The sequence below is a fragment of the Tenrec ecaudatus genome, chromosome 13 (assembly GCF_050624435.1).
Source record: "Tenrec ecaudatus isolate mTenEca1 chromosome 13, mTenEca1.hap1, whole genome shotgun sequence".
Classification (NCBI taxonomy): Eukaryota; Metazoa; Chordata; class Mammalia; order Afrosoricida; family Tenrecidae; genus Tenrec; species Tenrec ecaudatus.
Genome location: NC_134542.1, coordinates 77,253,814 through 77,280,288, shown reverse-complemented (window position 1 = coordinate 77,280,288; position 26,475 = coordinate 77,253,814). Strand labels below are relative to the sequence as shown.

Here is a 26,475-nt window from a genome sequence, read left to right as displayed (position 1 = left end):
ATTTACATTAAGTATATAATATGATATATTTGGCATTTTATCTTTGTGGTAAAACTTCAACATATATAATAGTTTATAAAGTTATATTAATATGTGAATGACTTAACACTCTCCATATTTTATTCATGTCTGCATTCCTAGTGTCTCATCCCTTATAGATATTCAGCAACTGTTTTTGCAATCAATGAGTGAATGAATAAAACTGTACTTTCATGATTTAAACTTGTACACACACACACACACACACACACACACACACACCTTCCCACACATGGAGAACAATCTATAGATGACAAACATATATTTAAGAAACATTTGGTGGTTTTCAGAGATGACCAAACTGCAGTCAGTCACCTGTCAGTAATTTTCGTCTGCAGCAACCAGTTTATAAAATCTCGGGTGGCAAGATTATCAAGAATTGTGTTCATCTCATCTGAGAAAGATCCATCCGCGTGCCTGCGACGCTCTTCCGCGGTGCTGTCTTCTTTCGGGAAACTAAGAAAAGGAGTTAAATTTATTTAAACATTTGAAATATGTGCTTACTGATCGCCTCTCACTGCTAATTTATACAAAGGTCATTGAGAAATGATTTATTGAGGTCATACTATAAAAATCTCAGAGAAACCAGTATGAACTGTGAGTATCTCTCTGAAAGGAAAATTTTCAGGTAGTAAAAGGTAAGCGATGGGATCGGAAATTATGTCTATATCACTTCATGCCCTTTTCAATATTCCAAGCTGCTTTAACGTTTTTAGTATATCAGCAACACAGAAGCTGTTGCTGAGATTATTTATTAATTTACTTACATTTTGATAAAGCATCTCATATACTGCACAACCAGCGATTTTCAAGCCGGCCTTGCTAACTAACTGAGTGTATGAAGGGATTAAAGCTAGTCAATATTAGATGTTCACTTTTATCAGTTTCCCAGATTGGAATTTTTGGTATCTCTTTAATGCACAATAAAACGTTCTCTAGTGTAAACACCCATTTTCGCTATTAGTTTTGCAAGTTCGATTTTTAATACTTTGAAACCAAGTCCCAATATAACTTCTCTTTTGTCTCGATATCTCTTTAAGCCTCAGTAAGTATATCTTAAAACATCATTAAAAATTAATAGAATTTAAGCTTAATTTCTATCGCTTATATTTCACTTGCCAATCAAAACGATCATTAGGAAGAGATGGGCATTAGTTTGATTTGGGCTATGTAATAGGTATTTAACAGAGTTCCATAAAAATTGGCTACATGACTCAACATGTAGATGCTTCCACCTAGCTCTACGTGTCATTTCACCAGACATCTTATGCTTGTTTCCTTTCAACCTTCATCAACTTTTCATCTGAAAACTTACTAATGCATAAATACACGCTGGTCCCCTAGGCAAATATTTTATGTCAAACTGTGCTTTCTGTATTCTTTCATCTCTTTCCTTATTTCTCCTTTGCCGACATTCCCAGGGCTGCAGTTTGACCTTGTAGTTCTACTACAGTTGCCCAAAGCCCCCTATTTGCTCTCACAAGTGTCCTGGTTTGGACGACAAATTAATACTCTAATAATCACATCACTGTAACGAGGGGATACATATACATAACCGGTTTGACTCTATTATTAATGATCCTTACCAAAGATCATATAGACTGCACTTTGGTATACTTTCTCCCTGCAATCTGAGTTATTTCCCTAATTTTTGAGACTGCACAAATAGCTTTCCCAACCCAGATCTATATATAGATAACTCTCGATTTAAGTTTCACCATCAAGGGGAAAAATAATGTCAAATAAGAATGTACAGACTTACTCTCGCCTCCCTCGGCCTTTCACCAGCCAAGCAATGAATTCCTTGGCAGCTTGGCCTTCCAAATAAGAACTTACATCACTGGTAAAGGTCCCTTCAGCATGTCTCTCAAATTTATTATGACGTTTGGCAATGTTATTCCTGAAAGAAATGTGAACGTTAAATGGAAGATCTGTCTCTCTGGCAATATGGTTCTCACCTATAAGCAGTGTCAGCTTCCAGTTTAGGATTCTATGTAGGAGGGGCTTAGCGACAATTTGGAAGGATGGTGGCTGGGGACTAGTGTTGAAACTAGTTTTAAAGCTATTAATTGCCTGAATTGAAAATGGAAGGGAACCACTAACGATTATTTCTGTTAGTGGATAAGGAAAGACAATTCCTGGGGGAGAGTTTGTCATTAAAGAGGTGCTAAAACTCACTCCCAGGACACCCTTGTCCACCTTCCCTGTTTATTGTTGCCATTGGTTATGAAACGATGCATTCCTTTGACGTCGCCTTCCACAGAGACTCCATTGTGTGATGCATCTCTTCAACAAGGAAGCATTGAGCAGACTTAGTTAATTGTTCATAAGGAAAGCAAAGAAGCAACTCAAATAATTTTCAAAAATACCATATGATAATGGGTTAAGGGACATGTGTGATCAAGCAGCCATGAAGAACATTAGGAGCATGGACCCCAGGTTGGCTTCCGTGTAGCAGAGCGTGCTGGAGAGGTGGGTGATCAGCTCTTCTCATCCTGTCTGGCATCTCTTACCCCTGAGAGGTTTCCTCTAATCCTACCACAGAAATCGCCTGTGAGCAGAAGTCCCCCCAAGCCACCTTCATTTGATCAGTTTGTGGTTTCTCACATTTCACAATGGCCCCACCTGGTGTTCTTAGCAGGATGACATCTTTTCTGACCACGATGGCCATTGTTCCTGAAGTTGAACATACCTCTACTCTAAGAACCTTTGGCTAGCAGCAAGTCTCTCTCCTGTGCCTCTGGTTCAAGCATAATCTCTTCTCTTTACCTCCCTCCCGACTCCGTCTACACCAGACACATCCACGTCCTTTCCCTGAATGTCTGATGGCTTCAGCTACTCTATATGCAGAACTGCCTTCCTCTCGTGGGCCACTTTCCAAAGAAATTGTGAGATTCCACCATTTCTGTGAAACTCTTGCAGATGAATTCCTCCAGTACCCTAGATGCAGCAAAACCCCAACACTACTCACAGAAAATCCAACATTAAAATGTATGCTGCGCTTGTGTGCGCATTTGCCTTCTCTCGTTGTGCTGTGTGGCTAGGCTGTCGTTTAAAATGCATAGCTTGAATTGTATTCTACAAGAAGAGGACTCCATTTGTTCCCATTCCTTGCCAAGATTAGCTTGGCTAAGGATCATGTCAATGTGGTCACAGTTGAGGGTTTGAGCCCTCTGACGGAATGTGGAATTTACTCTATCTTTTGGCCAGAAATTAGGTTCCTAAATCTGAATGTTTAACAGAAATCAGCTCTCAGCTTTAAGGGCAAATGAATAAGGGAGGATATATTGCCAAGACCACTTTTGAGGGAATAATTTAAGGCCTACGGACCAGGGAAGAGCAGGTAAGGGGTCGGAGGGATGAGGGATAGGGCCTTCAGAGACAAAATACAAAAGATAGCACGAGCAACCTTGCAAAGTATCAAAATTAAAAGAGTCCATGACCTGCCGGTAAGCTTTGAACAGCTGGCTGCAATCCCACAAGGTGCCCTTGAGAGGTAAATGCGGCTGCCATAAAACTGTACAGCCGAGAATATACCCTTCAGAGGGTCACAGTGAGTTGACAGGGACTCAGTGGAGTGTGTTTTCACTCGGAGAGTGTGAGCAATTAAGAAAGGCAAGAGAGTGCAGCAAGGCTCAGTAGCATATTCAGACCAGGTTTGGAACTTCACCCGTTTCTCTTGGTGCTCATCAACCATTGCACGAAGTCCTGAGCGCGCCGGGAGTCCAAGTACTTGCTGTAGTCACTGGTGAACGTGCCCTGTGAATGGCGCTTGTCTTCAGCCATCTGATCCGTGTCACTGAGCGGGTTGGACAGGGAAGCTGAGATGGATCTGTGACGGATAGTGATTGGTGCAACACACAAGTATGAAGAGTCACTGGAGAATTACCTTCACTACGAAATATAGGGCTACATAAAACAGTAATTCAAGCACATGAGAGCATATTGCTGCACAGTGCAAAGAAACCTTAGTTTTTAATTGGACTCTCATAGTTTTATTGTAGCTGGGTACACTCCTGAATTCTAGGAACAAATTAATCATTGGACTGATTTTTAAAAAAATTTTTCTGAAGTAGGATAGAATACGTTTTAGCTTTAATCTTCTCATGATTATGCAAATAATGGCAGAAGAGAATGTTTTTCTCGAATGTGTTCAAGAGTGAAGAGTCCCCATTAGGAGGTTGGGCAGCAAATTTATGTTTGGCATATATCAATATAAAAGCCTAGCTCAACGATCTCAGAATTCAGTAGTTATTTCTGGAAGACTTAAAAGCAAGAAAAAAAATTCCACCTGCTAATTTGAAATTACATATTGAATAATCCACACCTTGTTCACCAACAGTTGGTTGTAAAGTGAATATACAGCAAAATATTCAATGTGATTAATATTCAGAAATAGAAATGAAAACATCAAGGAGATACTATTTTTGCTTGTCAAGTTAGCGAAGATTACAGACTAGTAAGGATACTGTGAAATAAATATCTCCATCCTAATTTTTCTGGAAAGTTCAGTTACAAAATATCATAAAAGGTTTCAGCTCATTCAAACTGTTTGAGACAATAACTCAGGAATCCATCGTCCCCAAATAGTCAGAAATGCAGGGAAAATTCACAGACCAAAAATTATTCGAAATGCTATTTGCAGTAGGAGAATTTGCAGACCTCGTGGGTGCCCGCGAGGAAAGGGTTAGCTCCCTGTGTATTATTTGCAGATTTTCGTATTGGTTAGCATGCAGCCATTAGCTGTTCTACATTTAGAGGAAATTTTAAACAATGTCAGAAAAACTAACAAAACAATGATAAGGGGAACGCATGATGCCAAGCTGTATTATAGTCTGAGAAGTATCTGTATATTGTGTATGTGAAATACAGGACACTGAGATATCATGGTTTCATTATGAATAATTTTACTCTGGATAGTAGACTTTTGTATACTTTCAGCCCTCTTGCATACTTCTTTTTGGTATGAGCATCTATGGATGCATGAACATGTATGACTGAAAATTAGCAAGAAACAATGTGTTTTGAAAAGGAATAACAAAGAGAAAAGAGTTGGTGTGAATCATTAAAATAAAATATGCAGTGTGTGCGTCATGAATAGGTAGATAGACTAATCTGAAGAATTCAAAAAGCTTTCATCTCCCGTGTAGCATATTTCCTCACATTTCTTACCCCCTGAATTATGATGCAACGCAGACTTGTTTCTATAATCCAGAAAAGCCTACCTTTATCACAGCGACAATTCCAACATACGGATGTTGGGCAAAGAGCATTCGCACTACGTTACCGAGACCCAGTTTACTAAGCACGGTTTCCCCGGGGGGTTACAGCAGCCACAGTGCTGTGTTGGTGAACATGGAAACATGTACTACCTGGCTTTCTCCTCTGTGTCCTGCAGAGCATGTTGCCAGCTGCCTTGTAACAGCATCAGGAACAATCCCGCCACAACGTAAATGCTTCTCATTGTTGCTGTCTGTCTGTCAGGACACAGGGATGGGGGGAGTTGGGGGGTGGGGCGGGAAGAAGCAAGCAATCCTATTTAAACATGCCAAGCTAAAATAGTTTGATTGTGACTCTAGACATTTTCTAATTAGAAAGAAATAGCCCATTTTACCAGTCATGTTCTGATTTTATTGCCAGTTTAATTTTGAGAGGCAAAGCCAGCATTCAGGGTTTTCATTAATGTAGGACACTTCTGTCAATGTTTAGAAGGCTCATTTCCAGAATTGAAATGGAAAATGACCACGATAAACATTGAAAATATCCCCTGTAGATGATATGCTACATATGGTTAGCCTGAATGGCACCTTATCCATGATGCTGCCCCCCCACCCCACCCCCACTATCAGTCTGGCTTTCAATTAATAGTCCTTCACTTCTAAGCATTTACATTATACTGCATTTCAACCATCTTAAAGCAGCCTCGGGCTACAACTTGGCATGCCAGCTGTCGGTTCAGATGTATTATTCATTTATATTTTAAATAGTGTAACTTGGTCTAGACTTTGTAATTATAAAGCGGCCAACAGATTTGAGGTATTTTAGGGTGCGTTGACCTGTTCTAAATTAAAGGGGAAAAAAATCAGTTTAAAGACAAGCAATTTGCAACGAGAACTAATGCTTCTGGCAACTTGAACCGTCACAAGGAAACAACCAGGAGAGGACTGTCAGGAAGCAAACCGGCGCCTGCTTCTGAAGACTTGGAAGTCCCCAGGTTGCTTTAGAATTGGACGGAGTCCAGCATATGTCATTTGCTGCTAGTGACACACTAGAAGTGGTTGCAAGCTACACCTGGTTGCTGTCCTCGTGTCACCAGCAGATGCCCACCCACTGCGTGACAGGCAGGGTGCACGGAGGGCAACGAGGATGTGGGCAGGGCCCACTGAGTTGGCACCTCTGTTTTCGGAATGGAAAACTCACGCCCCATGTTTACCATGGCTTCCTTCTACGTGGGGTACTTACGCATGGGGCTGCTAACTCCAACGTTGGCTATTCAAACCCACCCCCTGCTCTGCCGGAGACAGGTGACACTTTCTGCCCTCGCAAAGACTGGCAGTCTCAGAAACCCCAGGGAGCAGTTCTCCTCTGCCCTGCAGGGTGGCTCTGAGTCCCAACAGCCTGGGCAGCGCAGGTTTGGGTTTTACTTCCCTCTGCTACTTTTAAGCCCAACCGTGCATGCTTTGAGAAGTGAGGATTTCAGTCCAAGTCAGATTATATTTATCCATAAATAATTTGAATGAGTATTTTTAGCAAATGCCATTTGGTTTGAAATACGGATTTTACAAATATTATCATGTAAAACTATCAATCTTTTCGTTAACATCCTAGCTGTATTTACTATCTGTTTCTGGCTCTAAAACTCAGAGACTATATAATACCTGTAATCTCTTTCATTAAAAGGAAAGGTTCTTTTTTTTTTAAAAGATTGTGTTTTGTTTTTAAGATTGAGCTGTCTATTAGATAAAGCAACATGAAGGGAGTGTATATTCATCGTTCTTCATTCATCAATATTGAATTAGCAATTGGGCATTTTGCTAGGCTTCAGAAAAAAAGTTGCTGTTGCCCTATTTTTAGGTAGAATCTCCTGAAGGGAACTCTCAACTATTAAAATCATGCTTTTTTAGGATTTAGAAAAATTAGGACAAGCTAGCAGTTATTTTTATGATGATGTTACTGCTGGAAAGTTTCTTCTACAAGGCAAATGCTGTCAATTTAGGACTAAATCATTCCTTCCACCCAAGGCCTTTAAAGCTTTCACATCTTCAATCATGCTGTACCAAGGCAGGCCCCGAGCCGTTTGGTACTGTGCCCCTGATGGAAGAAGAACCAACCATTAAAAAGGGAACATTTGAAATCCCATACAGGCACCAAAGGAAGTTCCACCTGAAGAAAGGACTTGCTTTTCAACTCTCCTTATGCCATATTCTATGGAATTGTTCTAGAATTGGTTGTGACGGTTATATGACTCCTTTTAATATATTCAATCCAATGGATTGTCAATGCAATGGTTCAAAAGTCTGGAATTGTGAACAGGGGAGAATGGAGCCAGTTTCTTGTTTGTGAATCATTTCCAAGAAGGTAAAATTTAATGATATTTTAGTATTAAAATACTACTTAATAAGAAAACAATTTCAACGTGCTTTCCCCCTTCTTCGTGTGACATAAGGAGAGAACCATCTTGTCTAACTTAAACTCCAAAGCACATGATGACAATAGCTTTTCTCTTGTAGAGAATCTTTTAGAAAGATTAACAGACCAAGGGAAGGAGACATTGTATGACATCTCTAAATGCAGAGCATATGGGTCCCTTATAACAGAGTTATCTTATTTTCTTTGCTACAAGAGCATATATATGGAAATATACACCATTTAATCATTGATTGCATGCAAGATCTCTGTAAGAGTGTCCTTTGCTTTAGGAACTTAAACGGATACTGTAGAGTAGCTGGTCCACCCACCCCACACTCGGCCCCCGCCTCAAAAAAGAGTTACCAAAAGTTTATTCCAGAATGTAGACTTTTTAGATGTCAATCACAGCTACTAGCCTTTAAGCGATAGTAAGTATTGGTTATTTCCACCTATCCAAAGTAAGTATTTATGCATAGCCCGCACCATTGTACATTGTCTTATTAATAAAGAATTCATTTCATGGACCCTAATTTTTTGATAGAGATATTGGAAATAAGAATGTTTGAAAGATGATTTAAATTTGGTCTTTTAGAAAGTCAGAGATAATAATTGATAGAAAGCGATTGGGGGTAAAGCCTGCCTAACAGACCCATTTTTTTTTTTTTTGCTGACTTGAAAAGACGCCTTCTGTTTGAAGCAGTATATACTTTGAGTAAATGGAAAGAGAACAGTTTCTTTTTTCAAACTGTTTCTATTTATTTCAACACGCAATTCTCATAACAGCGACAGCTCCTGACAAGCTCATTGATTTGAATATCTGCTTTATTTCCTACTTGATATCTTTGAGATGAGTGAGCCGCCCAGTACGTTTTGGAGCTTCCCTACGTTGAAGTCCATGGAGATGCCGTTCTGTCACCCTTTAACTTCAATTCTGCCTAGTGTGTTATTAAAATAAAGCATAAGATGAAAGAGCAGCACTTTAATTCATAACACTTTTCTCCCTTAACAACAGTTGAACTGTATAAAAAACAGGCTCTGCATTTGTACAAGGAACCAATAGCAGGCTTACCTGTTGATGCTGAGACGTGGAGCCGAGCAGGCGGACAAGGTGGGTTCTCTGTGTGAACTTCGCAGGGCTCGTGGTCCTGCGCTCTGTAGTTCCGCGCCAATCCCGGCTGCTTTTATATCTTCGCAGCTCCGCTTAGCCTCACAGATATTACGCTGACAATATAAATTTCTCATCTGTAAATAATGGGTTTTGTCACAAATGATTTCACACGCCTACTTACTTTGCTCATCTGCATTTTACACATACACGCGGAAAGAGAGCCGGAACTTTTTGTTTACTCTCGGGCCTTTTTTCGCTGCGAATGAAGAGGGCAGAGTGGAAATTCACCTTCCACTCTGTCAGGCATGACAATCGCTTAAGTACCCTAAAGTGAATTTTGATGTCGGAGACAAACGGGTTTCAAAGTACGTGGCCTTTGACTCAGATCGCTTTGGGGACCGCCTCAAAGTCCATTGGTTTGCTATTTATCCAGGATGGATTTCTTACCTGAAAAACTCATTCATTCATCCATCTATAAAAAGCAGACGTATTAAGATTTTGATGGAAAGTTTTAAAGAATATCCATTTAAAAATAAAATATACCCGTTAAGACCTGATGTGTCTTGTTTCCATGAATTGTATTCAGCAAAAGTGATGCCATGATGGGGGCTAATTTCCTTTTTCTTTTAATGGATGCCTAAAAGACAGCTCTATTTATTAGAAAACGGGGCAGCAAACGACAAAAGACGAAGCCATGAGGAAAGGTGTCAAAATGAGACATAGACTGTCATATTTGCTGGCCCATGTGACCTGCCACGTGGGCATTGGATTACCCATAGAACTTGGCGGAAATTGTTCCATTCACTTGTGAGAAACTTGCAGGCGGGAATTGATCTCGACAGATAGCACGAGGACCTGGGTCAGGAAGATTGGGCAGAGCGTCACTGCTTTCAACTCCTTGGTGACCGTGGGCAAGTCATACAAGTCTCTTCGTGCTTCAGACTTCTGAGACTTGTGCTTCCAGAAGGGTGAGATGATCCCATAAGGATCTGATCCCATGTGACGGAAGCATCACACTGCCTCCTACCGGGATTCCCATGGTCCAGCAGAATCAACTGCATGTCGTAAAGGCATGCTCAGAAGTAAATCATTGCTTATGACTGGGAAAACATCCCCAATGAACGTAAGCTCTTCAGGGAAGGTAGACCCACTGTTGGATGGAGGGCTGCATCCAGGTTAGGGCTGGAGATCAGGTCCATGTCCTGCTGGGAGCCCTCGGTCAGTCTCTCCTCTGCCGGACCTTGGCTGCTGTTCAGGTGCGGTGGGAGACTTGTTAGAGAGTCCGCATCTCGGGCTCAAGCACCAACCTACTTAATGTCAAGGTTAACAAGATCCCTAGGCCATTTATATGAGTATTAAAGTCTGGGTATCACCCATCTCATTTTCTCCACCTCCTCCGGGTGCTGCTGGGGTTTTGAGGTGAGATTAATGCTTCGTGCTTCCACCAGAGGGGGCGAAAGGGCAGGAAAAGTTGACCTGGTCAGTCTTGAGGAACATTTATAAATACAGCAAGGGCTTGAAACTGTCAGCTGGTTTAATAGATGATTAAATGATCCATCCTGCTATCTCAATCCTCATGAGTGTATTGCCTCTGTTTCTATCAGAATCAAATCAGTCTCTTTTTCCTCTTTTCCTGTTGGGATAGATGTTTCTCTTCATCACTCTCGTTTTTTCTGCTTCAGAGGCTACCTGTTTTGATGCAGGTGGGAAATCACACACAACCTGGCATCTCAGTAAATGCCCTCTCCCAATATTTCACTCCCCCAGACCTTGTGTGCTGACTAACGTGACTCAGCATATTATCCTCCAAATCCATCCCTGCAATGAGTTGCTTGAGTTTCATCGTTTTCTTTAACAATGTGTAGTGTTCCAGTGTGTGTGTATCAAAGTTAATGCCTTCATTCGTCCATGGGTGGGCATTTAGAGAAGTCGTGTCCATCTCCTTGCTCCTGTGAATAGTGCTGCAATGAGGTGGGCGTGTCTATATCTCTTCTTGCTATCTTCTTTATTTCTCTAGGGTATGCACCATTGGGCATTATGGCTGGCTAATATGGTATTTCTATTTCCAATTATTTGAGGAAGTGCCACACTGCTTTCTACAGTTGTTGAACAGGGTTACACTGTGCCACCCCCACCCCACCCCCCCAGCAGTGGATCAAGATTCACCTCTCTCTGCATCCCTTCCAGCATTTGCTGTTTTCTGCTTTTCTGGACATCACTATCAATTCTGAGGTGAGGCAATGTCTCATTGTTGTTTTGATCTGCATCTCTCATACATGCCGCATAGTGATTGCCAGATTTTCTTTATATTAAACTCTCTATTCTTGTCTTCCATCCATTTTTTCTAAGGAGCCCTTGTGATATAGTGGTTACGAGTTGGGAGGGTAACTGTGAGGTCAACACTTTGAAACCACCAGCAAGCCTGCCGGAGAAACAGGGCTTTCTTCTGAAAGGACTTACAGTCTTGGACAGCTAAAGAGGCTGTTCTACCCTGTCCTGTAGGGTCACTCTGCGTCAAAATGGACTTTATGGAAATGTGTGAGTTTGTCTCTTTTTCAATTGGGTTATTCATCATTTTCATGTTAGGGTATTGAGGTTTTCTAGGTCCTCTAAATTAGCCCTTCTTTGGGCTTCTGCTCAATCCCTCCTTCAACTCAAGAACACTTTGTTCTAGTAATCGGCATTCTGTGATGCTCACCCTCCTGATGATTACTGAAGATAAAGTGGGTGCATAAGCAAATGTGATGAAGAAAGCTGATGGTGCCCAGGGGTCTTAAAGGCTTGAAGGTGAACAAGCGGCCATCTAGCTGAGAAGCAACAAAGCCCACATGGAAGAACACACCAGCCTGTGTGATCACGAGTTGTTGACATGATCCAGTAACTGGCATCAGAAGACCCAAAACAAGACAAAAAAAACCCTCCCAAACATTGTTGTGAACAAGGGGGTCAGAGCAGAGACCCCAAACCTATCTGTAGATAATAGGACAACCCCTCACAGAAGGGTCACAAGGAAGAGATGTATCAACCAGGGTGCAGGATAGCACTGATAAAACGCACAATGTTCCTCTGGTTCTTTGAGGCGTCCTCACCTCCCACTATCATGACCCCAGCCCTGCCTTTCGGCTCTGGTTAGACTAGGGCATGCATACTAGTAGAGATAAGAGCTCATTACACACAGAATCCAGGTCAGACTAACCCCTCAGGAATATGAATGGGAATAATCATACCAGGAGCATAGGGGGATGGTGGGGAAGGACTGGAAGGGGGAAACAATTGCAATGATTGACACATATCCCTCCTTTGAGGGGGATGAACAACAGAAATGTGGGTGAATAGAGAGAGCAGTTGGTGTAAGATATGAATGTAATAATAATTTATAATTTATTAAGTGGTCATGAGGGTGGAGGATAGCGAGGGAGGGAAAAAAAAGAGGATTTGATACCAAGGGCTCAAATAGAAAGTAAATGTTTAGAAAATGATGATGGCAACATAGGTACAAATATGCTTTGAGACAATTGATGGATGGATGGTTATACGAGCTGTAAGAGCCCCCAATAAAATGATCTTAAAAATAAAACGGAATGAGTCCTTCATCGGATATGTATGTCCTTGTCAATTTCTTTTCCCCAGGCTGTGGGTTCTCCTTTTACTCTCGGATGATATCTTTGGTTGTGAGGACATTTCTTATTTTCAGGAGGTCTCATTCATCTGTTCTTTCTTTTGCCGCAAGCATGGCTTTTCGTTCATCAACAAGAACTCTTGGGAGCTCCCAACCCTCCAATGATAAACCCTCTGAGAACGCAAAAGCATTAAGAGGCCCATCATATAATGCACTGCTCAGGTCCCTACAAGAACCACATTAGAGTTGTGATGGGGTCTGGGAACGATTGAAAACAAGGAGCGCCTGGTTCACGCAAACAGTGACATGTTTTATGACTAGCGACGGAAGATTGGCTTGGCCTTGTGCTTCTGAAAGGGACAGCCTTGAAAGCTCTGCTCTGGCCCCCACGGGGTCTCCATGAGTCGGAATCCACTTCACAGACACTAACAGTAACAAAAAGGGTCTAGTGAGGAATGAATGCAAACACCAAGGGTCATTTTGACCTGCAGTTCCTCTTCCAGTCTTCCTCTATTTGGCCTTGACATTGCCATCATTGCAGTTATTAAGTTATTCAAAGGTGAAGCAATGAAAGCCCCTCTATACTTTTGTGACTAGTGGTCCTATATTCTGTGGTTCTACATTTTTGTGACTAGTGGTACAAAGCTTACCCAGAAGCATGGAACAACCACAACAAAAACATGTTACAGAACCAACAACCAGTATAGGGAACAACCTGGATGAATTTCACAGAATTACGCTAAGAAAAAGAAGGTGAACCAAAAAGGAAAACTAAACCAAAGAAAAACAACCCCACATGAATGCATTCAATTCAACAATGTTCACGAATAGACCAAACTAAGCTTTAAAAGAAGTCAGAACTGAGGTTGTCTCTTGGAAGGGGTTGGGAGAAGATTGTCCAAGAAGAGCCCATGGGACTTTCTAAGGGGCAGGGAACTATTGCACATGATCATGGGAATGTGTGCTGTTCAGTCACCATGGGACAGGGTAGAACTGATCAACAGCATTTCCAAGACTGACATCTTCTTTCCTTTCCTTAAATTCTACTGATTTTGTGGCTACTGAGAATAAACACAACAACATAGTCACCAAATCACCACTATCTCCTTAACAATTTAGTGACTGGTGACTTTCTCTGAGTGGTGTTACCATTCTCACCCTCTTTTATTTCTAGGTTTTCCTCCCCATTAACATACACGCAGTACTAGCACCGTAATTCAAATGCATTGCTTCTTCTTTGGTCCTTCTTATTCAATGTCCAACTGTCACGTGCATTCGAGGTGATGGAAAATACCATGGCTTGCATCAGGAGCACCTTAGGTCTTACTTTTTAACATTTTAAAGAGTTCTTGCACAGCAGATTAATCCAATGCAAAATATCTCTTGACCCCTTGACCTCTCCTTCCATGAGCATTGGTTGTGGATCCAAGCAAGATGAACTCCTTGACAGCTTCAATCTTCTCTCCGTTTATCATGATGATTCCTATTGGTCCAGTTGTGAGGATTTTGGTCTTCACATTGATCTGTAATCTGTACTGAAGGCTGCAATCCTTGATCTTCATCAGCGAGTGCTTCAAGTCCTCCTCGTTTTCATCAAGCAAGACTGTGTCATCTGGGTGTTGCAGGCTGTTAATAAGCCTTCCTCTAATCTTTTTTTGGGCCTCCTCGCACACATTCCCTCAATACAAGAGCACCTTGCTCAGCTAAATGGTCATTTCATGATACCCACCTTCCTGACATGATTGTTGAAGACAGACATGTGCATAAGCAAATGTGGTGAAGAAAGCTGATGGTGCCCGGCTATCAAAAGATTTAGCATCTAGGGTCTTAAAGGCTTGAAGGCAAACAAGCGGCAATCTAGCTCGGAAGCAACAAAATGCACAGAGAAGAAGCACACAGCCTAAGTGAACACGAGGTGTTAAAGGGATCAGGTAGCAGACACCAAAGAACAAATACCATCATTGTGTGATCACCTTCCCCACATAAATGCTGAAGACGAATGTGTGCATAAGTAAATGTGGTGAAGAAGGCTGATGGTGCCTGGCTATTGAGAGATATAGCGTCTGGGGACTTAAAGGCTTGAAAGTAAACAAGCGACTATCTAGTCCAGAAGCAACAAAGCCCACATGGAAGCAGCACACCAACATGTGTGATCATGAAGGGCCGAGGGGACAAGGTTTCAAGCAACAAAGGTGGGGGGGAAGTCATATCATCGTGAATGAGGGGAGTGCATAATGGGGACCCAATGACCATCTGTAGACAACTGGACATCCCTTGCAGAGGGGTAATGGGAAAGAGATGAGTCACCCAGGGTTCAGTGTAGCAATAATGAAACTCACAACCTTCCTCTAGTTCTTAAATGCTTCCTCCCCCCAACTATCATTATCCCAATTCTATCTTGAAAACCTGGTTAGACAGAGGATGCACAGCGGTACAGATGGAATCTGGAAACACAGGGAATCTAGGACAGATGAACCCCTCAGAACCAGCCGTGAGAGTAGCGATACCAGGAGGGAAGTGAGGGTAGAAAGGGGGAACCAATCACGGGGGTCTACATATAACCTCCTCTCTGGGGGACAGGCAACAGAAAAGTGGGTGAAGGGAGATAAGATAAACAACAACTTATAAATTATTAAGGGTTCATGAGGGAGGGGAGAGTGTGGAGGGAGGGGGAGGAAAAAAAGGAAAGTGAGCTGATTCCAGGAACCTAAGCAGAAGGTGAATTTTGAGAATGATGACGGCAATGAATGTATAAGTATGCTTTACTCAATTGATTTATGTATGGATTGTGATAAGAGTTGTATGAGCCCCAATAAAATGATTTAAATTAAAAAATAGTTTCAGTGTTTTAAAAAAGATATTATTAATTGGGAGATAATACATACATCACATTATTCCATAGCACAAGCACATCAAACAGAATTGTACAATTGCCAACTCAGTTTCCAAACGTTCTTTTTCTTCCTGGATTCCTTGACATCCTCTCCCTTTTAAATCCTCTCCCCCTGTGCGCCACCCCCCCCGCACACACACACACTCTACACCCCGAACCCTTAAACCCTTATTCTATAGGCTGTCTTCATAGGTTTGTCAATCCTGGGTTTCATATACTGAAAATAGAAAAAACATATAACAACGTCAAGAGGGTGACCTCCAGTAACATAACATCTCTGTGATCCACCTTATTATGAACGGACACAAACAAAATGAAGCAGAACAGAACAAAGATACAGAAAATGCTGAACTCCAGCATGCATCAGAGGGGGATTCAACTGAAAAGATTTTAACTGTCAAGCAAGATTTATGCCTTTGACAATCTACACTTAGCTCTCAAATGCCCTCTGTTTAGTAACCATGTTCCTCCCATCCCCCAATTGTGGATAGAAGGAATTCACTTCTGTAGTGACTAGGAAACCTTTCTTGCTGAGTTCGTCAGCTAATTCTTATTTCTGCAGGTAATATCCTTCATAGTTTAGAACACTGGTCTCCACAACAAAGGACTTAGGGCAATATGAATGAGTCCTGTAAGATCCATACAAGTAATAAAGAGAAAAAATACGTATGCCGCTTCAGAGAAAAGTTTAAGGTTCATTGAGATTCTTTTTTTGCTTCGAAGGATAAAAGATGAAAGGTCTTGCAGCAGCCTTTGATATTCCAAAACCTGAGTGTATCACATGCAAGCATCAAACGCTCTTCACCTCTCTATGCGTGATATGATAAGACCAGGGATCCAGAGGCAGTAACAGAAGAACTTCTGGGCACAATTCTTTTGAATTTGCCAGAGGATGTAGGAAGCGTCTATCCAGAGAGATAGTGAAGAACCAGTTCATGACCCACCCATCTGGGATGATTCTGAAGAAGCCTACTGTGCTGGACAAAACCCCAGTAGAAAGATCAGTGGACAGTCTTCCTGCCCTGAGGCTCTGAGACCCTGGTAGTCAGCCTAGCTCACAAGTCTGTGCAGATTTTGATTTTATCTTTAACTAGATCCCTGAAATAATGAGATGCTTAAAACTGTTCTAAGTTTCAGTTATTTTTATTCACAAAGGGAACAAGGAAGAGAAAGTAAACAAAATCACACTTGTACAAAAGCATCTTATCTTGTGATTTTAAAGTAGAAAATATATTTATATGTATAAATACATACATATCATTGAATGTATGCATTATGCTACTATTTTTTGCACACTGTAGCTATAAAAACCAAACCATATGTCATTACATTTATGCAACCTCTTGCTCATCTGGAAAGACTTTTCTTCGAATCCCAAAGTATTTAATCTGAACCAATAAAACATTGCATGTTAAAGACATTTTATGTAAAATGAAGTAACTCAAGTCATTAGGAAATTTAAAATTTGAAGTCTGTGTACTACAAAAACATACGGAAATTCAAAACAGTTATAAACACTCTATTATTTATTGTGCCTTGTAATCAAATTGCCCCAGTCTGAAACTTGCTCAGTGTTGCCCACTTATGTTTCCTCATATGTATTTTTAAAATATGCCCTGTTTTCTGGTGATATCAAAATAACATAACCATAGAGTGGAGGATGATTTTGAAGACTTCCAGGCTACTGTCCTGTATTTAAACTGGATTTTATTTAATGTATGACATTTTACTGTTTGACTACATTATTCTTCAAACATAAAGAATAAATAAATTAGAAAAATAATTTATTTTCACACTCAAAAATAGTGATATCAGGAATCTTTTATCCTGTGTTCTAATCTCAACTCTTGCTGCTGAAAAGTAAATAATTTCTTTCTCTCTTGCTTTCACACAAGAAAGTAGAAATTAACTTTTTTACTTCCCTTTGAATAAGAATCTCCCCTCAACCCCTGTCCGTAAAGTACAGTAGATTAAATCTGAACCATTTTTAGTGCAGAAGAAAGATAAGATTCTTACTATTTCAGGGCTATGATTAACAGCACTACCCTCAGAAAATACTGATCACAACTAAACTTTATTTATTCTAAGAAATAATCTTTTTAATTTGCTATGTTCTTCCTGGGTTGGAACACTGGTCACCATTACAAGGGTCTTATGAAAATATGTCCCAGTCCTCAAAAGATGATAGTCAAAGACTGTGATATTTGTACTTTTGCTTTTCCATCCTCTCCGCCCTCCTCAACCCCACCTTATGGTGGGCATAATGCATAGCAAAAAAAGAAATGCAATATTTTAAAATTTAGTTTGATTTATTAAGGACTAAGGTACATCCAATTTTTATAGGCACTTGTACAGAAATGCATTGCTTAAGACAATTGGCATTCGTATGGAGAATCAACTATAAGTTAAAATCTACATGTGACTGAACAGATAGTCAGTCATCCATATCACTGGCTATCGGGCGTCACCAACCGGTGCATTAGCTGGGATGTTCTTTCTCATTTTTGGTCTGGCATTCATCAGAGACTGAGTTATAGGCAATCCTTAAATCAAACAGCCTGCCATGGAGTTGAACCCGCCTCATAGCAACTTTGTAAGCGAAGGCAGAACTGCTCCTGCGGGTTTCTAGGGGTATAATCCTTTACAGGAGTAGAAAATGCCGTCTTTCTCCCTCTGAGAGGCTGGTGGTCTCGAACGGCGTACCTCATGATTCCCATCCCCACAGGTAATTACTACGTTACCAGGGCTCCTTGTAGTTCTAGGCGATTGGAGTCAGTGATAATAATGATGTAAATAGAATAGAACTTCCAATATTGAAGGTGAGAAATTTTTATACCTCCAGGATGAGGTATAATGGGGAAATGGTTATCATTTATTGCCTATGAAAATAGTCCTGGTCACTCTGCGCATGCTAATTAGCTGCTAATTTTGGTGGTTGGGAGCCATGCAGGGGCTCTGCTCTGATGGAGGAGACTCGTGACCTGCTCCCATGGGGATGATAGCCGCTGAGTCAGAATCGACAGTGCTCTGAAAAGATACTGTTTCTAATCCTCACAATATATATGGCAAGTTCAATATTTTTGTCTTCGTTTTACACATGAAAACACAAGGTTTTAGAACGGCAGCCACATTGCGTAGAGCTGCATCTGTTTCTCAACATCGGCCCATGCTGCCTTTCAGGGCAAAGCGCTCGCAAGGAGCTGCGGGCTTCGGGACAAAACCCAGCCTCCGGGAGTCCGCCTTGGCTGCACGCAGAATCCGTTCACAGATGCCGGCTCGCTCGCTCGCTCGTATAGCAAAGGAGGTTCAGGGTTTCTGTTTGGTTTTGTTTCAGTTTACTTTTTTATTGTCTTAATGTATAAGTCAGTGATTTGTAGTATATCTATACTATCAGGCAACTAACTCATTCCAAAATTTTAAATCATCTCCCCAAATATTTAGGTGCCCTTTAGCAGATTCTTGCCATTTAAGCCTCTCCCCAGCTCCTGGCCACTCCTAATCTGTCTCAGGTTTAGTCTATTTTGTCCATTTCATACCAATAGAATGACTCCATATGCAGTCTGATGTATGGGGCTGCTTTTACATAGCATAAGGCTTTCAAGATTCACCCATAGCCACCTAGGTCTCATTTCATATTATAGATAATAAGAATATTCTCCCACTGTATGGATAGACTCAGGGGAGGAAGAAGAGGCTCTGTTCCCCTAAATTAAATTTACAGCTTTGCAGGCCCACAGGGGCAGTTCTACTCTGCCCCACAGGGTCGCTATGAGTCCCAATCAACTTGATGGCAGTGAGTTTAGTTTCTTTGTTGAATTATTTTTTACTAAATATTTGTAATGAAAAATCTTAACATAATGATTTTGTTTATTTTTGTATATTTGGTATGACTAGACTACATTTTGTTTCCCCATTCATTTGATGGACCTTTGGTCTGTTTCCTCTTTTTGACTAGTGTGGCTAATGTTACTATAAATGTTCATGTACATGTTATCACATATGTTTTTAATTCTCTTGAATCATATCTAGGAGTGGCATTGATAAGTCAGATGATAATTCTATGGTTAGCTTCTGGAAGAAGTGCCAAACTGTTTCCTAATGCAACAGAGGAGAATCGGGTCTGACGGATCAGATCAGTGAGTTTTATACACGCCACATAACTGACTCTAGCTATTAAGCAACTGCAGGTTTTGCTCTCTGATGCAGAAGCTGGGTGCTGGCAGTAAAAGGAAACAGGTTTGCATGCTAAGTGTTCTCAGATCTTGGCAAAAAGGAGGCCCTGTCTCTCTTGTGCTGTCTACATGGACGTGAAACAAAAGCAGTCTCAGTGAAGGAGTCGGGAGGTCAGATGGCTGAGGACTTCTCTGCTGTGGGAGAGCAGGGGAAGAGGAAGTTGGACGATCCGAATTTAGGAGTGACGGAAGGAATTTTGATATGTGGGGAAATGCGAGTCTGAGGGGTTCGCAGGGTGGAAGGTGTGGCTAGGCACCTACTGAACAGTTATCCTGTGGTTGTTTCCTCTCTCATATGTCTGGAGGGTAGTGGTGTGAGGTGCAACCCGCTAAACTGAGTACGACTTAAAATTTTCTCTAAAGAGAGTGAAAAATCTCCTTTCACTGGCAATGCGAAAAAGTCCAAATAAATATTTATAAAGTACCCAAGAGCCTGATTTCCTGAAATATACTCTTCTCATTTCAAAAGGGGAAATCCACCAATTGCAGAAATTATGTAATGGTTATTATCCGCAACTCACACTGAAAACAATGATAAATGAAGTTACGTATGTAAACTAGGCATGCACAAAATATAACACCCCTCTAATATCGATGAAGTTCTTTCCCAAAACAATAAAAATTTTAATGGCAAAGTTATCTGTTTTAATGCCTTGCACACCTCAGCAACTGAATTCCTAGTTTTGATCTTGTCTGTACAATATAACATAGGGATGATGTTAATCTCAAGGTGTTATTTATAAGATTTACTATGAATTTTTAATCTTTGATCATGGCAAATCCCTAATTTCAATTAAAATGTATTACATGAAAAAGATTATTCATCTATACCAAGGCACGGATACCAAGATTTTTTATAATGATTTCATTGCACCTGGCTTTTCACTAAAGAAGATTGTGTAAACAACGTTTTATGGCTCCCGAAACTGAAACTTGAAAAGGTAAATAGTGAAAGTACTCTGGAGATGTGGTAAGTGCTTTGGCAATCTGGAGGCACACATACGACTTAAAAAGAAAGCATACATTGAAGCCTCCTAACGGAACCAGGAAGAGAAAGACGGGGCTTTCTATTCCCATCAGGAGTCACAACCTTAGAAACCCCCCGGGAAGTTTCGTCCTGTCCTGAGGGGTTGCTATGAGTCAGAATTGACCCTGAGGCAGCGAGTGAGTGAGTGAGTAGTGAGTGACTGAGTGAGTGAGTGACTGAGTGAGTGACTGAGTGACTGAGTGACCGAGTGAACGAATGCATGAATGAATCACAGGAGAAGAATACTAAGTTTACGTGGAATCTTCTATATATAGATGTATGTTAAGGCTTACTCTGGAAGAGTAAAACCTGAGGTTTACATATTCAATGTTCTTTATTTCTGCAGCCTGTCCTTGGGCAGCATGAGTATTGTTGGCACGATGCACCCAATGCCAATTTAGGGAGCAGTCTTGGGGGCTGTCTTCCTATCATCTGCTTTCTCCTGGCCCCCTTGTAGCCCCGGGCCACAGAGTGGGAGCTGCAGGAGAGCGAGTGTGGGAACCCACGCAGGAGCGACAGCAGAAAGAACATACAACAGCAACACTGAAGAGTGGAGGAGGGATGACATAAAGAAGGCAAAGTTAACGTCATTTTTTAGTTTGGTCATGAATTTGAACTACATGTTGGATGGCTTGTCTACACACACAATTTTGCTGAGGGCAGAAACGCAATGAAAAGTAGCTAAGTTAATAAATGCTGCTAAAGACTCCATTTGCAAAGCCAACTGATAAGTGTTTATTTCAGCAGTCACTTAGTGTCTACTTCATTAAGTGTACTTAAATTCTAATAATGGCTATAAACACCTGTTGGCTGGGACTCGAGTTATATTGAGCCTTTGATTAATGACAGTAATAAAGCCTCCTGAAAAGACATTTCACACCCTCTCCGGAATCCTTGATGAACAGCACACTGCATTCTACGGGGACAATGGAAGCGTCAATTAGACCATGGTCCAGCACATGTGGATCTATGGAAGCTTGGGTGAGTTCCATTACTCATACCTCCTTTTCCTGATTTTATAAATGCACAGACACACTCACACACACACACACACACACACACACACACACACTCACACACACACTTTCATTTTCTTCTAGAGCAGTGGTTCTCAACTTTCCTAATGCCATAACCCTTTAATACAGTTCTTCATGTGGTGGTGCCCCCCAACCATAAAATTATTTTCCTTGCTACTTCATAACTGTAATTTTGTTACTGCTATGAATTGTAATGTAAATACCTGATATGCAGGATGTATTTTCATTGTTACAAATTGAACATAATGAAAGCGTAGTGATTAATCACAAAAACAGTATGCCATTATATATTGCGAAGTATCTGTTTCTAATGTCTTGAAACATGGTGTAGCATGGGTAACAGTCTTCACGCCAGGTACTCGTCTGTGGGCATATCTGCATGTGGGCAGACCCGCCTGGAGATGGATAGAGGAGGGAATCTTGGTTCCTAAGACCATTGGGAATATGTTTTCTGATGGTCTTAGGTGAGCCCTGTGAAAAGGTCCTTTGACTCCCAAAAGGGTCACGACCCACAGGTTGAGAACCGCTGCTCTAGAGTTTGGGCATTGAAACGGACGGGCCCTGGTGGCACTGTGGGTTAGGCATTGGGTTGCTAACAGCAAGTCTATTGGTTCAAATTGCTCAGCCTCTCCTTGGAAGAAAGACGAGGCTCTCTGCTCCTATAAAGATACTCCGTCTTGGCAATCCCAGACATGGTCACTAGTAGTCAGGAGCGATTCAGTGGCAGTGGGTTTGGAATGTATATGGAGCACCTGCTATGACTGATAGCTAGTAAAAGGCCACACACTTATTACTTTAACTAGGAATTGGTACCCATACGACAAATCTGGCACACAGACACATATTTTATTGGCTCCTACCAATTTTCCAAAATGTTAAATTGGTTGTCCAGAGTTTAAAAGTAAAAAGAGTTTACTTATAAACAATCCACATTTCTGGCATCTCTTGAAAGAACACATCAGGCCTGGAAGTCAAAGTCCACATTTCCACACGACTACAGTTTGGCCAAGGAGCTGCTCTCCATTACACGCTCCCACCCGCTCACTGGAGGCCCTGCTTTTAAACAGAGACCTTGTTAGTGGTTTGCTTCGTTGCTTGGCCTGGCTTGCCTGCCCTCGGCAGTTACTTAAGACAGGGAACTGTATTCCAAGGCACCTATTACATTTATTCACTACAAAATTGTCAATGATCAATTTAATGCGTGTAAACTTGACTGATGAAGAAAGTTGGTGGTTGGAGAGATGAATGGAAATCTCTTTGAAAATGCTACTACATCAGCATCAAGCAAAGTGCTGAGGCGATTCCCAAGTCAAGGGGAGACTTCAACCTCACGGTTTCTACAGGGTGTTCCATCGTCAGCCCAGCAACCAATGCTCAGAAGGTATCTATGAGAATTCCACAATGAGTGGAAATAGAAATCGAAACCCTAAATATAAACCCGAAGAATACACAATGCTCTTCAGGTCTAAGAGGAATAGGGGTGAAGAGAGTAAGCGCTTTAATACTGATTATTTAGATAATGTGTCTCAGTATTTGGAAGATGACTTAGGGCTTAGGGATTACATGGCATGAGCCCCCAAGCAAAGCAGCTCTGGTGGCAGTGTGGTCTTGATTTGGGGCTGCTAACTGTGAGGTTGGTGGTTCAAGCCCACTAGCTGGTCACCAGGAGGAAGACGAGATTTATGGTCCCAGAATATTAGTTAGCATCACCATCCATCAGAACGGACTGGGTAGCAGTGTGTTTGGGCTTTATTTATTTGCTTATTTGGGCTCTTCCCTAAGGAAGGAACCCATGTAGCACAGGGCTTCAGTGATCAGCGGCTAACTAAAAGGTTGCTAACTAGAACCTATTAGTCACTCTGTGAGAGAAAGATGTGGCAATCTGTTTCTTTAAAAAATCATGGACTTGAAGACCCCATGAGGAAATTCTACATTGCTACAGGGTCAGTATTCTGGCCAGATGGTAGCAGGTGTGAGTGTTTTTGTTTTGTTTTCCCAGAAAGAGACACAAAGGGACTTGGGGGACTTGCAAGTCACAGATTGCAAGCTATGGCTATACATCAGAATTTGTGGTGTACAGAGGGAATCCAGAAAGAGGAAAAAAGTGCTGCAGATCACAGGAAACAGAGTGTAGTTCACTTGGATCCATTCGTTAATTTTGCAGGAACACATAACAGGATCTTAGGCATTCCGTTCAATGATGTTGAATCAAGGGTTCATGAGAAAAGGTGGAGTGGGGAGGGAGGAGAAAAAATGAGGAGCTGATGCCAGGGGCTTAGGTGGAGAGTAAATGGTTTGAGAATGATGAGGGCAATGAATGTGCAAATGTGCTTTACACAATTGATGTATGTATGGATTGTGATAAGAGTTGTATGAGCCCCTAATAAATGATTTTAATGCCTTTAGAAGATGTATTTCACTGAGTTATTTTTAATGATTTATTTTGATGACTCTAAGCTTATATGTTTCAACAAGTTGATGAAGCACTGGAAACACTTACTCATCTGTGCCAGGAAATCTGGAAGATGGTCATTTGGCCCACTGACTGAAGACATTCATATTCATATCCCATTCCAAAAAACCATGACCCAACAAAATGATCAAGTTACAGAACAATATCATTGATATCACATGCAAATAAAATTTAGCTGATGATCACCCAACAACGGTTCCAGCAGTACATTGACAGGGGGCTGCTAGACGTTCAGGATGGATTCAGAAGAGGGTGTCAAATATCATCTAATCTCACTCTTGATATTAGATGGATCTTGTGGATTTGGGCTGATAGCAGAGAATATCAGAAATATATTTGCACGTGCTTTATTGACTATGCCAAGGCATTAGAGTATGTTGATCATAACAAACTGTGGATAGTCTTGAGAAGAATGGGAATTCTCAAATGCTTCGTTGTGTTTATGTGGAACTTGTACAGAGATCAAGAGTCAGTTGTGTGAATGGAACAAGAGGACACTGCATGCTTTAAAATCTAGAAAGGTGTGTGTCAGGGTTGTATCCTTTCCCATACTTATTCAATCTTTATTCTAAATAACTAATCAGACAAGCTAGCAGATATGAAGAAGAACGTGGCATCAGAATTGCAGGAAGGCTTATTAACAACCTACGATATGCAGATGACATAACCTCGCTTGTTGAAAGTACTAGAAGTACTTGCTGATGAAGATTGAGGACTGCAGTCTTCCATATGGATTACAACTCAATGTAAAGACAACTAAAAATCCTTACAAAGGGAGCAACAGGTAACATCAGGATGAATGGAGAAAAGTGTGAAGTGCTCAAGGATCTCATCTTGCTTGGAAACACAATCCATCCTCATGGAAGCAACAGTCAAGAGATGAAATGACGAGTTGCATTAGGTAGATCTGCTGCGCAATATCTCTGTTGAGAATTGAAAATCAAGTATGTTACTTTGAGGACTAAGGCATGCCTGGCCTAAGCCGTGGTATTTTTCAGTCACCTCATAGGCATGTGACAGGTGGACAGTGAATGAGGAGGGCCACAGAAGAATCCATGCATGTGAATTGTGGTGTTGGCGAAGAATATTGAAAGTACCATGGACTGCCAAAACCACAAACAAATCTGTCTTACAGCCAGAATGCTCCTTAGAGGCATGAATAGTGAGACTTCATCTCACCTACTTGAACATGTTTTCAGGAGAAACCAATCCTTGGTGAAAGATATCCTGCTTGGTAAAGTAGAGGGGCATCAAAGGAGAGGAAGACTTCCATCAAGATGGACTGACATAGTGAGTGGCTGCATTGATGAGCTGAGACACAGGAACAATTGTGAGGAGGGCACAGGACCTGGCCGTGTTTTCTTCCGTGGTACATCAAGCTGCTACGAGGCAGAACATAACAAAAACAGCAATAGCAACGACACTGACTAGGCTCAGGAGGCAGAGGAGAAAACATTGGTGAGCTCAATACTCCGATGGAGCTTATATTAAAATTGGAGAAAGAGGTGAATGAAAAGTCAAAACAAGCGAATGTGTGCTCACATAAAGCAACTTCTGATAGTTCCTAAGTGCTATCAAGAAAAGTAAGTAGGTCAATAAGGTTGGAAATTCCTGACAATGATAGAAACAACCTTAGACCTGTAACTGGAGGGGTTCTCCTTGAAGTGATTTCAATCCTCACTGGTCCAGAAGTACGAGTGGCTCTGAAGGGCACAGTCAGAAAAGGCAGGTCGATAGAGTTAGTTTTATTAGGGAATCAGGTAAAGATTCACGTCAAGATCCTTGCAAGTTCAGCATACCAGAAATGGGTCAGAGGTCCTTGCAAGGCATTGTGGGGTATGGGTATTGATTTATATACCTGACAAGGATACATGCAGAGGACCTGAAACACGGGGTTGTATTGGTTATAGCTAAGAGCTTCAAATGACAGTACTAACATGAAGTCAGGTGTTTGATGAGTTTTTTCCTGGCCCAATTTACCACCCAGAAATGCACTCTGGGTCTTTCCCAGAGTTCTCTGCTCATATGGTGCATATGATATTTTTCATGACTGTGTAAGTCTGGGTAGACTATAGAAACAAATTCATAGACACACTCATACGTGTATAAAAAAGAGGTTTATGTACAAGAGCGATTGTCTATTGAGAAAACATCTCAGCCCAGTTCAGATCAAGTTCATAAGTCCGACATTAGCCTATGTGTCCAATACCAATCTATAAATTTCTCTTCAGACTCATGCAACATATGCAATGACACCAAATGCAGAATGATTGCAGGCCTGTGGGTGGAAAGTCCTGTGGATCCAGTGGCAGTATACGCATCTCAGCACTGGCAGGGCTCTCCACGTGGCTTTTCCAGCTCGGAGTCTCTGGCTGCCATCAGCCTGTCTCCATGTGGCTTGCCAACAAGAATGTCTTG

The 26,475-nt window shown here is 41.3% G+C and overlaps 1 protein-coding gene across 1 annotated transcript; it reads right to left on the bottom strand.

Annotated features, from left to right (window-relative positions):
- Positions 1-350: 350 nt before the first annotated feature.
- On the bottom strand, positions 351-5,503 carry GCG (glucagon). Its single transcript, XM_075529907.1, has 4 exons — positions 5,412-5,503; positions 3,710-3,871; positions 1,802-1,939; positions 351-495 (listed from the first exon to the last, which is right to left on the bottom strand). Exons 1-4 carry the CDS (start codon positions 5,501-5,503, stop codon positions 351-353), a joined length of 537 nt encoding a protein of 178 aa, XP_075386022.1.
- Positions 5,504-26,475: the final 20,972 nt, after the last annotated feature.

Excerpts from the sequence above, each read along its gene's own strand:
- GCG (XM_075529907.1), bottom strand. The coding sequence starts at position 5,503 with ATGAGAAGCATTTACGTTGTGGCGGGATTGTTCCTGATGCTGTTACAA. Across the intron at positions 3,872-5,411 it reads GACACAGAGGAGAAAGCCAG|ATCCATCTCAGCTTCCCTGT; the intron begins GTAGTACATGTT and ends TATCCGTCACAG. Across the intron at positions 496-1,801 it reads AAAGGCCGAGGGAGGCGAGA|TTTCCCGAAAGAAGACAGCA; the intron begins GTAAGTCTGTAC and ends TCCTTTTCTTAG.